The 17,148-nt window shown below is 42.8% G+C and overlaps 1 protein-coding gene across 1 annotated transcript in view; it reads left to right on the top strand.

Moving 5' to 3' along the window:
* Window positions 1-16,305, top strand: part of LOC110506139 (solute carrier family 12 member 1) — a 55,806-nt gene extending 39,501 nt beyond the window's left edge. Inside the window, exons 14-26 of the mRNA XM_036963880.1 lie at window positions 70-225; window positions 457-556; window positions 762-873; window positions 955-1,095; window positions 3,514-3,620; window positions 6,581-6,663; window positions 9,950-10,075; window positions 10,358-10,486; window positions 11,893-12,004; window positions 12,275-12,361; window positions 12,899-13,034; window positions 13,546-13,613; window positions 13,978-16,305. Of these exons, the coding sequence (XP_036819775.1) occupies window positions 70-225; window positions 457-556; window positions 762-873; window positions 955-1,095; window positions 3,514-3,620; window positions 6,581-6,663; window positions 9,950-10,075; window positions 10,358-10,486; window positions 11,893-12,004; window positions 12,275-12,361; window positions 12,899-13,034; window positions 13,546-13,613; window positions 13,978-14,113 (1,493 nt within the window). The 3' untranslated portion in view covers window positions 14,114-16,305. The remainder of the gene's footprint in view (window positions 1-69; window positions 226-456; window positions 557-761; window positions 874-954; window positions 1,096-3,513; window positions 3,621-6,580; window positions 6,664-9,949; window positions 10,076-10,357; window positions 10,487-11,892; window positions 12,005-12,274; window positions 12,362-12,898; window positions 13,035-13,545; window positions 13,614-13,977) is intronic.
* Window positions 16,306-17,148: the final 843 nt, after the last annotated feature.

Here is a 17,148-nt window from a genome sequence, read left to right as displayed (position 1 = left end):
TCTTTAACTCTCTCTCTCTCTCTCTAACTTTCTAACTGTTGTCTCCTGTGATCTCTCCCCCCTGTGTAGGCTGGAGGCCAGCGTACAGGTACTACAACATGTGGTTGTCTCTGTTTGGAGCGGTGCTCTGCTGTGGTGTGATGTTTGTCATCAACTGGTGGGCTGCTCTCCTCACCTACGCAATCGAGATCTTCCTATATGTCTACGTCACTGTCAAGAAGCCAAGTGAGACACAGACATTGATTTGCATCAAGCTGACATTAGAATACATATGAACCAGTCACACACAAAGAACCAGTATACATTACCACATGGGAAGCCTGGGCTGGCCAAAAGTAATACTATGATAAAGGAATGAGTACATAGGGATGACATAAGATGTACATAGCTACTACATATGACATACGTAGCATCTCTAAGTTCAGTGTTACCATCAGTGTGTTCTGTTGTCCTCAGATGTGAACTGGGGCTCGTCCACTCAGGCCGTGACGTTTGTCAGCGCGGTCAACAACGCTCTGTCACTGACCGGAGTAGAGGACCATGTTAAGAACTTCAGGTAAGAGCCAACAGAAGCCACTGGTATTACACATCTTACTATGCTGTTGGATGGCGAGTGGAGGAAAACCTACTCTGTTCATGGTTAGAGGTGAAATTAAAAGAAGGGGACTGGTACAATACTGCTCTGCATTCTAACCTGAACGTGTAGAATGTTAAGAAGACTAATGTGATTTAGATAACTGACTGTTATCCCCCCTCCTCAGACCTCAGTGTATGGTGCTGACAGGAGCACCTAAGAACAGACCGGCACTCCTGGACCTGGCTCATTGTTTCACTAAGAACTACGGACTCTGTCTCACATGTGAAGTCTTTGTGGTAAGAGTTCTTCATCCTTCAATTCCTCCTTCACACACAGCGCTATGAGATAATATAATATCCCCTCCTATCTCTCCCCAGGGCCCCAGAACAGAGACATTGACAGATGTGAACGCTGGAATGGAGAAGAACCAGATGTGGCTGAATAAGAAGAAGAGAAAAGCCTTCTATGCTGCAGTGGCCTGTGACTCCTTCAGACAGGGAACTGAGAACCTCATGCAGGTACACCTCCACGTCTACTACCTGGACCTCTAATAGATACACATACTCTGTGGTAGTTATTGACTGCTGCAGGAACCTACACATGGATTCCTCATTTATAATAGATACACACACACACACACACACTTTGATAGGAAGGCTTTCTATACTACTTTTATTATTGCCTCTTACATGAGTACAATGAATCAATTCATGGAGATATCAAGCCTAATGGTTCATCCTTAATAGTCTATTGACACATGTATATCAATCTAAGCAACATTATTAAGAAATCCCTATCAAAATCCATCAGTTTAAGCTAGAGATGAGTTTCTGCATGGGCTGTATCTCAATCCACCGCAGGCCTGTCACCCTTCCACATCTGTGGTGGAAGGTGGCCGAGCTACAGCGGTGTTTGTCAGACCATGAGACATCCCCAAAATCGGTCTTCTCATGAAAAAGTCTGTAGGGTCCGAAGAGCCTACAAACTATGGAAAAGGGAGACTCTCACAAACACGATGGTGTTCTCAGTTTTGCTCTATGACTCCCACATGTGTTACGGGACTCGTCTGAAGGTAACCCATACCCTCGTCTGAAGGTAACCCATACAAATGGATAGAAGCATGGAGTTAAATATGTGTCCAAAAAATTAGAATATTTCTAATATCTCCTAGATATAGGACAGACAATTCAAAACCTTATTCCTTAGGATTTTTTTTTTTTTTTTTTTTGCCATTTATAAATGTGTTATTCAATGCGTTTTTATGGGCTATAGTAGTAAACGCCAAATTCAATATTTTACCTGATCATGTTTAACTTCTACTTTGAGGTTAAAACTGTTTTCTATATAATATGACTATTCAACTGTTACCATGACAACACCATGTCATGGTTCAAAGTTAACTAGACTAGAGGACGGGTTAGGTTGGTTTTCTAACATTTTGGGATGAAAGTTACTTCATTTTCACATGTAAGCCTCAACAGGCTATGCTAGCTGAGATGAGTGCTAAAGCATAAGAAACAAGAGCAGCGTAGCATGGTAGCAGCAGCGTAGCAGAGCTGAGCAGCGTACAGCAGCGTAGCAGCAGCAGCGTAGCAGAGCTGAGCAGCGTACAGCAGCGTAGCAGCGTAGTCCAGTCTTGACTAGTTTTACACAGCATTTCTACCTCCCTTCAGTCCAGCCTAGCTCAGCCCAGACAGAACTGGTGTCTTAGTTAATGAGGTAGGAAGAGGAGAAGATAGAGTTATGGTCCATTTATGGTTGTCTTTATCACATTGGAACGGAGATAAGACTGTGTAGCGTGGTGTGGGTGGTCAAGAGGAGTGCTAGCTTTAAAGAGAAGCCAGATTAAACAGAACTATAGTCATCAGTGATTAACACAATGGTGAATGAGATCCTGCAGACAAATACAGTGCCTTCAGAAAATATTCAGACCCCTTGACTATTTCTATATTTTGTTAAGTTACAGCCTTATTCTAAAATGGATTAAATTATTTTTCCCCCTCGTCAATCTAGACACAATACCCAATAATGACATAGCAAAACAGGTTTTTAGAAATGTTTGCTAATTTATTTAAAATAAACTGAAATATTACATTTGGATAAGTAAATGTAATATTTACTCAGTACTTTGTTGAAGCACCTTTGGCAGCGATTACAGCATCGAGTCTTCTTGGGTATGACGCTACAAGCTTGGCACATCTGTATTAGGGGAGTTTCTCCCATTCTTCTATGCAGATCCTCTCAAACTCTGTCAGGTTGGATGGGGAGCGTTGCTGCACAGCTATTTTCACATCTCTCCAGAGATGTTCAATTGGGTTCAAGTCCGGGCTCTGGCTGGGCCACTCAAGGACATTCAGAGACTTGTCTCGAAGCCATTCCTGCATTGTTTTGGCTGTGTGCTTAGGGTCTTTTTCCTATTGGAAGGTGAACCTTCACCACAGTCTGAGGTCCTGAGGGCTCTGGAGCATTATTTATTTAATCAATTTTAGAATAAGGCTGTAATGTAACAAAATGTGGAAAAAGTTGAGGGTTCGGAATAATTTCCGAAGGCAGTGTACCTCTTCAGAGATCAGGGAGGTTAATTAATCAGGCTGTGAAAGAACTTTATAGTATTGTTTACTAGGCTATTCTCAACTTCTGTGTTTTGGAATGTACTTTTCATTAATAAAATACTATTTTTGCTGGAAAGTCTTGCGGTCTTGGAGTCAAATACATATCATGTCAAATACTTCCAAACGCGACCTTGATTTAAGTTGACCAGCATGCAGGGTTGGTGAAGTTTGCAGTTTGGAGATGATTCCATTGGTTTTATTGTACCAGGCAGGAAAACTATAAGTCTTTTCCATGTTTTTGTCCCAGGTCTGCTTGAATGCAGGTAGTGTAAGTCTTTCAAGATCAGCCTGTGTGTTATAACCTGTTGTCATTCTCTGTCCTAGGCATCAGGTCTGGGTCGTCTGAAACCCAACATTCTGATGATGGGCTTCAAGAAGGACTGGAGGACAGCAGACACAGCCGGCGTACAGAGCTATGTAGGAGTACTGCAGTAAGTCACACTCATACACTGAGTGGAACACCTGCTCTTTCCATGACATACTGACCAGCTGATTCCAGGTGAAAGCTATGATCTCTTATTGATGTCACCTTTTAAATCCACTTCAATCAGTGACGATGAAGAGGAGGAGACGGGTTAATGAAGGATTTTTAAGCATTGAGACAATTGAGACATGGATTGTATATGTGTGGCATTCAGAGGGAGAATGGGTGAGAACGTGCTTTTACGTGCCTTTAAACAGAGTATGGTGGTAGGTGCCAGCTGCACTGGTTTGTGTCAAGAACTGCAATGCTGCTGGGTTTTTACAGTTTTTTTCGATTGCTAAACGACAGTGGGCACAACTGGAGTCACATGTGCAAAACTCTAAATACAGTCTGCACTACCAACAGTCACCTGAGCTAAACAGTTCACATCACCTGCAAAACTCATTCCAAGCAACACAACTCTTAACACATGGCTCAAAACACGCTCAGTGCAGCCAAACACTATGCACAACCCTCACTGAGATAACACACACTGTCACTCAGAACACACTGAGAGTAAAAACACTAGCATCAAACACCAATACAGAAAATACAAACTTTTCATCTTTACAGTTTGAACAATTTCAGTGACTTCATACAAAGTAATATTTTCTTCAAAGAAAAGTGACATTCTTTCACATGATTTATTACATTTTTTAGAACATAACAATTCTTTAAGGTAAATGAAAATTAGCAGTTTGCTTCCATAGTCTGTAGTAATTTACGGAATTACAGTAATGAGAAAGAAAAGGTAGAAACTAAAAGTACATACTGTAATTCGAACAAATAATTGAGGGGCTAATCCTGCCTCTCTCTAGCATCAGACCACAGGTTTTCTTCAACATCACATCTAATGTTTTCTCTTGCCATGCACCTGGGGAAGAACCTTCTGGAGTGCCTTATCCATCCCTGGTAGTCCTCTGGACTCGTGTCCTCACATCCGGCACGCATGGCTTCCAAAAGAGACATTTGGTCATGTGGATGGTGACCAAACACTTTCCACCTCCAGGCAGAGAAAAACTCCTCTATTGGGTTGAGGAAGGGTGAATATGCAGGCAGGTACAAAACCATAAATCTGTGATGTGCTGCAAACCAATCTGTGACAGCTGCAGAGTGGTGAAAAGCAACGTTATCGCAAACTATGACAAAAACTTGGGGGTTTCTTACTGGCTCCCCCTATTCTGCTGGCACTAGCTGAGCATAGAGCTGTTCTAGGAAAGCTATAAGCCTTTCTGTGTTGTATGGGCCAATGAGTGGTGTGTTGAGAAGCAAACCATCATTGGCCATTGCAGCACACATGGTGATATTTCCCCCCCTTTGGCCTGGAACCTCCACAGTGGCCCTTTGACCTATAACATTCCTTCCTCTGCGCCGTGTTTTGGCAAGGTTAAATCCAGCTTCATCGATAAATACAAATGAATGTGGTCTTTCCAGTGCTTCCACCTCCATTACTCTCTGAAAAACAGTAAGTGCACAGTTTTACTGTAGAAATGCTAGTGTTTTTTTTTACTGTAAATATTTTGTATAGCTGTGTACGTAACCTCAGACGTCTTACCTGGACATATTGGTATCTTTGCTCTTTTACCCGTTCACTGTTTCTCTCGAACGGTACAGTGTATAACTGTTTCATTGTAACTTGGTGTTTCTTTAAGACTCAAGCAATAGTTGTTGTGCTGACAGAATTAACATTTTCAAATATATCATTATCAGCCAGCACTCTATCTTGAATCTCCCGCAGTTTTATTGCATTGTTGACAACAACCATGTCAACAATAGCATTTTCCTGCGCATCTGAAAATATTTTTCCTCTTCCACCTGTTGGGGGCAGCCTATGGGTCCTGTTATAAAATAATATATTTTACAGTCAAACTTACTGTAATATATATCTGTGTAAATATTCTATAATTGCAATACAAAATAGATTCCTGTAATGTTTTCATTTACTGTAAGGATGTAACTCTCACCTGTTTGCATGATGGAAAATTCGCATTACAGATGCCACTGTGGATCTTTGCAGATTGGGTTGCACCCTCAACCCTGCCTCTCTCAATGAGAGACCATGGTTCACGACATGGTCTATAAGTGTAGCCCTTATTTCATCTGAAATAACAGCACTTTGTCTTCTTTGTCTTCCTCCACGCATCCGCCCTCTCCCTGCCACCCTTCTCCCTCCACGAACCCATCTTCCTTGTTCCATTTCCAAAATGAGTCTTTCTGAGCTCTACCTATATATACTGTAATATGTGTGTGTGTTCACTAACAAGTCTAAAACAAGACACCTGCTTAGCCTTTCAGCTGAAATTGCAATCAGCAGTGTTTGAAAGGCACAAGGCTGAAATCTATTCCGTTTTGAATGTGTGGTTCACAGTTTTGACAGCAGTGTGTTAGCATTTGAACAAAGTGCTGTAAATCCACAGTGTTGTGCAGGTTGTGGTTAAAGTCATGGGATAAGTGTGTAGAGTTTTGAAAACTGTGTTCAAGCAATGAAAAACGAACTAGTATTTGGTCCACATGAACTGCTGCTGTGCAGACTGTAGTTAGAGTTTTGCACATGAGACTCCAGTTGTGTCCACTGTCGTTTAGCAATCGAAAAAAACTGTAACACTCAACAGTTTCCCATGTGTATCAAGAATGGTCCACCAACCAAAGGACATCCAGACAACTTGACACAACTGTGGGAAGCATTGGAGTCGACATGGGCCACCATCCATGTGGAACGCTTTCCACACCTTGCAGAGTCCATGCCCCGATGAATTGAGGCTGTTCTGAGGGGAAAGTGGGGAGGGGGGTGCAACTCAATGTTAGGAAGGTGTTCCTAATGTTTGGTATACTCAGTGTACACACACACACACACACACAAAATAAGCAAGATAAGTGCTAACTGTGTGTTATTAAAGTGTATGTTCTGTGCCGGGTGTGTGTTTTTAGCGATGCATTTGACTTTGAGTACGGAACCGTGGTACTAAGGATGAACCAGGGACTGGACATCTCACACATCATAAAGGCTCAGGGTGAGTACACACACGCATGCATGCATGCATGCATGCATGCATACACACACACACACACACACACACACACACACACACACACACACACACACACACACACACACACACACACACACACACACACACACACACACACACACACACACACACACACACACACACACACACACACACACACACACACACACACACACACACACACACACACACACACACACACACACACACCAATGTATAAAACAGAAGCAGTCAGAATACTCCAGCCTCGGGGCCTGTGATGTAAATAGAGCTGTTGTATAGATATAGTACTGGTTAAAGTACACCCACTTTGTCAGAAAAACACCACAAGTCATCTCCTCATGGTTTGTTGTGTGGCTGTTTCCATATAACAACCCCAATCATACAATGACTATTGATAACATTGACAACATTGATCGAGTTGATAAGGAGAGCTCTTTGGTCCATAGATCAGAGGCAGTAGATGAAGGTCACATCTAATCAGCTCCTAGCAATAACATCTACTGAATAAACTGTTACCAACAGAGCCACTGCAGGGCTATGGGCCCTAGTCAGAAGTAGTGCACTATATAGGCAATAGAGTGCAATTTGAGACACTCCCCAGGAGTCATAGATGCACTAATCTAGTAGTTACTCCTGTCCTGGAGAGATACAGGGTTTGCTGGCTTTAGTTCCAGCCCAGCACTAACACACCTTATTCAACCACTCCAGGGCTCGAGAATTAGTAGATTAGTTGATGGATGTGTTAGTGCAGGGTTAAATCAAATTTATTTGTCACATACACATGGTTAGCAGATGTTAATGCGAGTGTAGCGAAATGCTTGGTTAGAACAAACATGTAGGCTACCAAGTGGCGCAGCGGTCTAAGGCACTGCATCTCAGTGCTTGAGGCGTCATTACAGACACCCGGGATCAAATCCAGGCTGTATCACAACCGGCCGTGATTGGGATTCCATTAGGGCGGCGCACAATTGGCCCAGCATTATCTGGGTTTTGCCGGTGTAGGCCATCATTATAAATAAGAATTTGTTCTTAACTGACTTGCCTAGTTAAATAAAGGTTAAATTAATTCTAATTATATTATATATATTTTTGAAACTCTGTGGTGGTCCCCCAGGAGAGGTTTGAGACACAGTGGTCTAATGTGATGGGTTGTATTCACTAGGGACAACCCAGGAGAGGTTTGAGACACAGTGGTCTAATGTGATGGGTTGTATTCACTAGGGACAACCCAGGAGAGGTTTGAGACACAGTGGTCTAATGTGATGGGTCGTATTCACTAGGGACAACCCAGGAGAGGTTTGAGACACAGTGGTCTAATGTGATGGGTCGTATTCACTAGGGACAACCCAGGAGAGGTTTGAGACACAGTGGTCTAATGTGATGGGTTGTATTCACTAGGGACAACCCAGGAGAGGTTTGAGACACAGTGGTCCAATGTGATGGGTTGTATTCACTAGGGACAACCCAGGAGAGGTTTGAGACACAGTGGTCTAATGTGATGGGTTGTATTCACTAGCGACAACCCAGGAGAGGTTTGAGACACAGTGGTCTAATGTGATTGGTCGTATTCACTAGGGACAACCCAGGAGAGGTTTGAGACACAGTGGTCTAATGTGATGGGTTGTATTCACTAGGGACAACCCAGGAGAGGTTTGAGACACAGTGGTCTAATGTGATGGGTCATATTCACTAGGGACAACCCAGGAGAGGTTTGAGACACAGTGGTCTAATGTGATGGGTCGTATTCACTAGGGACAACCCAGGAGAGGTTTGAGACACAGTGGTCTAATGTGATGGGTCGTATTCACTAGGGACAACCCAGGAGAGGTTTGAGACACAGTGGTCTAATGTGATGGGTTGTATTCACTAGCGACAACCCAGGAGAGGTTTGAGACACAGTGGTCTAATGTGATGGGTCGTATTCACTAGGGACAACCCAGGAGAGGTTTGAGACACAGTGGTCTAATGTGATGGGTCGTATTCACTAGCGACAACCCAGGAGAGGTTTGAGACACAGTGGTCTAATGTGATGGGTCGTATTCACTAGGGACAACCCAGGAGAGGTTTGAGACACAGTGGTCTAATGTGATGGGTCGAATTCACTAGGGACAACCCAGGAGAGGTTTGAGACACAGTGGTCTAATGTGATGGGTCATATTCACTAGGGACAACCCAGGAGAGGTTTGAGACACAGTGGTCTAATGTGATGGGTCATATTCACTAGGGACAACCCAGGAGAGGTTTGAGACACAGTGGTCTAATGTGATGGGTCATATTCACTAGGGACAACCCAGGAGAGGTTTGAGACACAGTGGTCTAATGTGATGGGTCATATTCACTAGGGACAACCCAGTAGAGGTTTGAGACACAGTGGTCTAATGTGATGGGTCGTATTCACTTGGGACAACCCAGGAGAGATTTGAGACACAGTGGTCTAATGTGATGGGTCGTATTCACTAGGGACAACCCAGGAGAGGTTTGAGACACAGTGGTCTAATGTGATGGGTTGTATTCACTAGGGACAACCCAGGAGAGGTTTGAGACACAGTGGTCTAATGTGATGGGTTGTATTCACTAGGGACAACCCAGGAGAGGTTTGAGACACAGTGGTCTAATGTGATGGGTTGTATTCACTAGGGACAACCCAGGAGAGGTTTGAGACACAGTGGTCTAATGTGATGGGTCGTATTCACTAGGGACAACCCAGGAGAGGTTTGAGACACAGTGGTCTAATGTGATTGGTCGTATTCACTAGGGACAACCCAGGAGAGGTTTGAGACAGAGTGGTCTAATGTGATGGGTTGTATTCACTAGGGACAACCCAGGAGAGGTTTGAGACACAGTGGTCTAATGTGATGGGTCATATTCACTAGGGACAACCCAGGAGAGGTTTGAGACACAGTGGTCTAATGTGATGGGTTGTATTCACTAGGGACAACCCAGGAGAGGTTTGAGACAGAGTGGTCTAATGTGATGGGTCGTATTCACTAGGGACATCCCAGGAGAGGTTTGAGACACAGTGGTCTAATGTGATGGGTCGTATTCACTAGGGACAACCCAGGAGAGGTTTGAGACACAGTGGTCTAATGTGATGGGTTGTATTCACTAGGGACAACCCAGGGGGAAATGGACTGAAACAGGGAGGGACGAGCTAAACTTCATTTTGGTTTTCCATCGCAAAACGTTTTGCTATGGCTACGATGTACACTAATGATGTAATGATGAGTAGAACCCTGTTGTAACGTGTCTCTCTACCGCCCCCCAGAGGAGATGGAGAGAGAAGCCCAGGAGCAGAAGGATCTGGAGAAAGAAGAGCTGGCTGAGGAGAATAAGGGGAAATCCATCTTCAGGAAGTCACGGAACTTATCTACACAAGGCCTCACTTCCAGAGGTACCAGATCACTCACTCACTCACTCACTCACTCACTCACTCACTCACACACTCACACACTCACACACACACACACACACACACACACACACACACACACACACACACACACACACACCAACCTTGGGGAAAAAGAGAGGGGAAGAGATAAGAGACATACAGAGAGAGAGGCACAGAGAGAGATGAATGATCATAGGAACTGAGCATACTTGGTCGTAAATGCCTATTACTGTATTATTAAACACATTACTAATGTGTTCTCTTTTCTTTTCTCTCCCCCAGCATCAGTGACGACCCCCCAGTCTCCCCAGGTAGTGGTAGTGAATGAAAGGCTGGTGTCCAACAGCACTCAGTTCCAGAGGAAACAGGGCAAAGGAACCATCGATGTCTGGTGGATGTTTGATGACGGAGGTAGGCGACCTCTCTTTACACATCACACAACGGTGACACATTATAGACCACAGCATGTCTATATCACTCTCTTCATTATAGACCACAGCATGTCTATATCACTCTCTTCATTATAGACCCCAGCATGTCTATATCACTCTCCAACATTATAGACCACAGCATGTCTATATCACTCTCTTCACTATAGACCACAGCATGTCTATATCATTCTCTTCATTATAGACCACAACATGTCTATATCACTCTCTTCATTATAGACCCCAGCATGTCTATATCACTCTCTTCACTATAGACCACAGCATGTCTATATCACTCTCTTCACTATAGACCACAGCATGTCTATATCACTCTCTTCCTTATAGACCACAGCATGTCTATATCACTCTTCATTATAGACCACAGCATGTCTATATCACTCTCTTCATTATAGACCACAGCATGTCTATGTCACTCTCTTCATTGTAGACCACAGCATGTCTATATCACTCTCTTCATTATAGACCACAGCATGTCTATATCACTCTTCATTATAGACCACAGCATGTCTATATCACTCTCTTCACTATAGACCACAGCATGTCTATATCACTCTCTTCATTATAGACCCCAGCATGTCTATATCACTCTTCATTATAGACCCCAGCAGGTCTATATCACTCTTCATTATAGACCCCAGCAGGTCTATATCACTCTTCATTATAGACCACAGCATGTCTATAAGTCTCTCTTCATTATAGACCACAGCATGTCTATATCATACTCTTCACTATAGACCACAGCATGGCTATATCCCTCTCTTCATTATAGACCACAGCATGTCTATAAGTCTCTCTTCATTATAGACCACAGCATGTCTATATCACTCTCTTCATTATAGACCACAGAATGTGTATATCACTCTCTTCATTATAGACCACAACATGTCGATATCACTCTCCAACATTATAGACCACAGCATGTCTATATCACTCTCTTCATTATAGACCACAGCATGTCTATATCACTCTCTTCATTATAGACCCCATCATGTCTTTAAGTCTCTCTTCATTATAGACCACAGCATGTCTATATCACTCTCTTCATTATAGACCACAGCATGGCTATATCACTCTCTTCATTATAGACCACAGCATGTCTATATCATACTCTTCACTATAGACCACAGCATGGCTATATCCCTCTCTTCATTATAGACCACAGCATGTCTAAGTCTCTCTTCATTATAGACCACAGAATGTCTATATCACTCTCTTCATTATAGACCACAGCATGTCTATATCACTCTCTTCACTATAGACCACAACATCTTCACATAATAGGCTTATAGATTGAAATAGCTACCTACCTCCCTCCCTCACGCTCTCTCTTTCTCTGCCTGTATCTCTGTCTGTGTGTCTGTGTGTCAGGTCTAACCCTACTGCTGCCCTACATCCTGACAACCCGTAAGAAGTTCAAAGACTGCAAGATGAGGATCTTCATCGCTGGCCAGCCGGGACGTGTCGAGCAGGACAGGCATGAGTACGTATAATCAATTTCAATAATTTATGAATAGAGGAAGATAATACAGTCTAATCATCAACAACCACTAGCCTGGTCCCAGATCTGTTTGTACTTGTCACTAATCCTTTTCTGCCATGGTCATGCCACACATTACAATTCCATAAGGAGTTGGCAAGAGAGTAGAAACAGACTGGCTAAACAAGCACATCTTTGGAAATAAGACCTGTTATATCGCAGCTCATAGCAGTGGTGATCAGTGTGTGCCTCTGTGTGTGTCTGTGTTTATAGGATGAAGTCTCTGCTGGAGAAGTTCAGGATCAAATATGCAGACATCCACGTCATCGACGACATCACCCAAAACCCCAACTCTAACAGGTAATATAAACACACACACACACACACACACACACACACACACACACACACACACACACACACACACACACACACACACACACACACACACACACACACACACACACACACACACACACACACAACCTTGGGGAGATGTGACTGCTCACACACACACACTGTCGCTCACATGCTGTGGTGGGAGAGATTCCAGACATTCTGTACTGTAGCCATGAGGTCACTCTCAGCTGACCAACCACACGTCAGGGATGTGATCAGCAGTCAGCCGAAAGCAACACCAGTCAGGAAATGGATAAAGGCTCTATTATAGTGAGATAGTTAATGACTATATAAAACAGACGCAGAACTTTGTCTCATTCAGTATTTACACAAGAAAAGACAACTCAGCTTCAAACTGCTCCATCTCTGGTGTCAGAGTAGTCGATTTCATTCTGTGCCAAGATGAATGATAACATGCACAGGTAAAATATAAAGTCATAGGATCAATGAATAATACCTGATTAACCCAGCTAACTGCTGTCTGTGTTCGTCCCCCAGCTGGAAGATGTTTGAGGACATGATTGAGCCGTTCCGTCTTCACGAGGGGTCAAAGAGCACCACTCTGGCCGAGGCTCTGAGGAAAGACAACCCCTGGAAGATCTCTGACGCCGAGCTGGACACCTTCGAGGAAAAGGTGGAGTCTAGAGACAGACCAGTGACTGCTCACCATAGAGACTTGTAGAGCCAGAACACTGCACAGTGCTCACCACAGAGACCAATAACTTCTACTGATTAACAACCACATACTGTGCTCATTGCAGTACAACATGAATGAACATGCTCAACCAGTGCTTGAGTTGGGCAGCTCACCGGGGCTGAGTACCAGCACCTCAAATGTTCCATTGCTTGAGCTCCTTTTCCCCTTATAGAATATTAGCTCCAAAGTATTGTGGAACTCCTGCACCTAAATATAAACAGTCCCTGCACCCAAAATGAGTACCGGAACCTTTTTCAGTCCAAGTCAAGCACTGTGCTCAACTCTATCTTCTTGTAGTAGAATGTAATGTATTCATCTGGACAATAGAATCCAACAGTCCCATGATGCAGTAGCAACAGAAGTAGACAGCTGTGTTTTCACTGAAGCCTTACATGGTTGTCATACCAACCATGTGGCCCACCACCACTTTGTGTCCTCTCTCCTCCAGACCAACCTCCAGGTCAGGCTGAATGAACTACTGCAGGAGAACTCCCGAGCTGCCAACCTCATCATAGTGTAAGTACAATATACTGTAGAGTTTTTCCTGGTCAGGTCACCATGTGTTCAGGAAAAACTCTAGGCCCTAATTATAAGAGACACCAACAAGAGCCATTTCATCATCTATCAATCTCTCTGTAAAAAAGACATAAATATGATAGTCCAATGCGTCACAAAACGATGAAGCTACCTGAGGTATATAACAATAATAACAACAATAATAATCATTTGGTTGGTGCTTATATCTGTCCTGTTTCAACTATGTATTAGACGCATGTGTGAAATCCCCCTGAGACACCTACGGCCATATAGTGGTGACCCTGCTGCTAATAGCCAACTGTTTAGATAACTTAGGTTTAATACTGTACTTCCCTCTTTGCAGGAGTATGCCCATCGCCCGTCTAGGCTCAGTCTCTGACCACCTCTACATGGCCTGGTTGGACATCCTCACCAAGAACCTCCCTCCCACCATGTTGATCAGAGGCAACCACAAGAGCGTCCTCACCTTCTACTCATAGACCGACCCTCTCAGCAGTCACTAGATGGCCACAAGGGACAACCAAGGCACTTTCATCAATATCCAGGAGTTAGTTGCTATCAGTTTAAATGAAAAGGTGATGGTTAGAGATAAGGTTATGGGAAAGGTTAAAGGTTAGAAAGTGAGGCTCTTCCGTCTTGTCTAGCATGACCAAATAGTGATGACACAACACAGACATATGGACTCAGGGATATATGGGCACAAGGACCGGACACTGCCTGGGATGGGTCAATTACACTGCCTGGGATGGGTCAATTACACTGCCAATGCCTATGCTGCCCCCCGTTGGAATTGTACATGTGGTGCATAATTAGGGGTCCAAACCCTGAATCGGGCTGGAAAACTCGTATTATTATATATATTAGTCATGTAACAGATGCTCTTATCCAGAGCAACTTACAGTTAGTGTTCTTGTTAAGGATATTATTATTCTGACATATTATTATTATTATTCCAATTTTAAGAGAGCTATAGTGCTTAAATAGTTTGACCTATAGAGACCAAACTTGGAGGGATGGTGTAAATTGGTGACCCAATACATCTGGTAAATCTTTGGTATTTGACACAGAGTGGGACTGGGATGTTAGATAACAGACTGGTCCCAGGCTAGTTGGAGCCCCCTGCTGGCTATGCATCTCAACACGGTATACTTTTTCCTTAAATGTGCACTTGTCCACTACCCAGATAGTGGTCCTCTGTAGCACAGTTGGTAGAGCATGGTGCTTGCAATGCCAGGATAGTGGGTTTGATATCTGGGACCATTCATATGTAAAACATTTTTGGCAAGCATGACAGTAAGTTTCTTTAGATATAAGTGTCTGATAAATGGCATAAATGATATTAGTCTAAGAGCAAAAGATTGAGTCAAGACCAGAACCTGTAGTTCATACATACAGACTCCTCCATAGTTCTCAACCCTGAGGCCGGCATGGGCTAGTCCCTTCGTCTTGTACATGCCAACCCATGGCGGCCCAGGTTCAAATCCCACCACTGCTGCTTTCAGATAGACATCCCTAAACACAGAGTTGGTGTTGTGGCTAAATTTGATGACTTAAATAAGGGCAAAATATTTGAGGAAGAGTCAAAAGGCTTGGGCCCAGGTCATTGCTGCTTGCAGCTAGCCTATATGTATAATTCTTCTTTTGGGGGAACAACAGATGATACACACTGTACACAAAACATTAAGAACACCTGCTCTTTCCATGACATAGACTGACCAGGTGAAAGCTATGATCCCTTATTGATGTCACTTGTTAAATCCACTTCGATCAGTATAGATGAACGGGAGGAGACAGGTTAAAGAAGGATTTTTAAGCCTTGTGACAATTGAGACATGTATTGTGTATGAGTGCCATTCAGAGGGTGAATGGCCAAGACAAAATATTTAAGTGCCTTTGAACGGGGTATGGCAGTAGGTGTCAGGTGCACCAGTTTGTGTCAAGAACTGTAATGCTGTTGGGTTTTTCACACTCAACAGTTTCCCATGTGTATCAAGAAAGGTCCACCACCCTAAGGACATCCAGCCAACTTGACACAACTGTGGAAAACATTGGAGTCAACATGGGCCAGCATTCCTGTGGAACGCTAATTGAGGCTGTTCTGCGAGCAACTCAAGGTGTCCTTAATGTTTTGTACACTGTGTATGTAGGCTAGTATACACAAATATGATGGTGTTCTAGGAAATGAACATTATAGCAAACAAATGACCTATGCAAAAAGTGATCAATATATAAATAAATAAATAAATATATATATATATATATATATTCAAATGCTACTAGCGGCGTTGATAACTTGATTTAAAAAAAATAAGATTAGTTTGATATCCATTGAAAAATACTGTATACTACTTTGTATAGATGTGTATATTCCACACAAGTAGCTACTAGTTGAGTGTCTCGGGAAATAATGAAGGGATCACTTACTACCTTAATGCACACGCACGCACACACACACACACACACACACACACACACACTGTGATGAAAATCTATCAAACAGAACAGGAAAATGTAAATCAACTTATGTGCTGTATATTTTCAATATAGAAATGCTTGATTTATTTCTGTGTTTTAACCATTGTCTTTTATAAGACTCAGTCCTTATCATATTTAACTGTCATATTTTAATTACTGTATTATGAAGAAGGAATAAAATGTTGAGTTACTCTTATTTTTCCTCATAATTTGTGTCCATCAAGACGGTCAGACACATTACATTAGAAGTCAATAGGTTGGTTACATTATTCTCAAATGTAGAAATGTAGAACATAATGCAGAATAATACAATAGTTGGGTACGCCAACCTTTCTTGTGTTCAGTCCTTGGTTATTGGCAATGATTTATATATACACTTGATGACAGATAGGGGGCGCTGTGTTGAAGCCACTGAACCTCCATCTTGGCACGCCAACACGGTAGTAAAAAATATTTGGGATTTATTAATGTCTACATTTATTTTTGCCACATTTAGAATATTATAGACACCTTAATGCATAATTTTAAATTATATTATGTGAGCCAAACATAAAAAAATATATACAAATATTTTCCTTAGTATATGTTTGAGATTACTAACGATAGTGTCCCCATTACAAAGAAATCATACTTAAATACATGTCATTTTGTCCTTGAAACATTCAATTGAAATACTGTAGAAATCCATGAATTCCTATGGAGCAGTGTTTCAGTCCTCCAGTACCCCCCAACAGTACATATTTTTGTTATGGCCCCCTGGACAAGTACACCTGATTCTACCACTCAACTAATCATCAAGACCTTGACACATTGAATCAGATGCTTTTGTCCAGGGCTACAACAGAAATGTGTGCTGTTGGCGGTGTACGAGGACCAGAGTTGAGAAACACTGCTATGGAGGGAGGACTGCGCCTACTGGGTAATGACAATATGGCCGACCAGTGGCTTCAAAGCCTCTTAATGGCCAATTCATAGCATCAGCAATCCAGACTTTATATATATCATTGGTTATTAGCCCCAAGCTACAAGTCTTCCATTA

The sequence above is a fragment of the Oncorhynchus mykiss genome, chromosome 26 (assembly GCF_013265735.2).
Source record: "Oncorhynchus mykiss isolate Arlee chromosome 26, USDA_OmykA_1.1, whole genome shotgun sequence".
Lineage (NCBI taxonomy): Eukaryota > Metazoa > Chordata > Actinopteri > Salmoniformes > Salmonidae > Oncorhynchus > Oncorhynchus mykiss.
The sequence above is the reverse complement of the archived record's forward strand: the minus strand, read 5'-3'. Positions and strand labels throughout refer to the sequence as shown.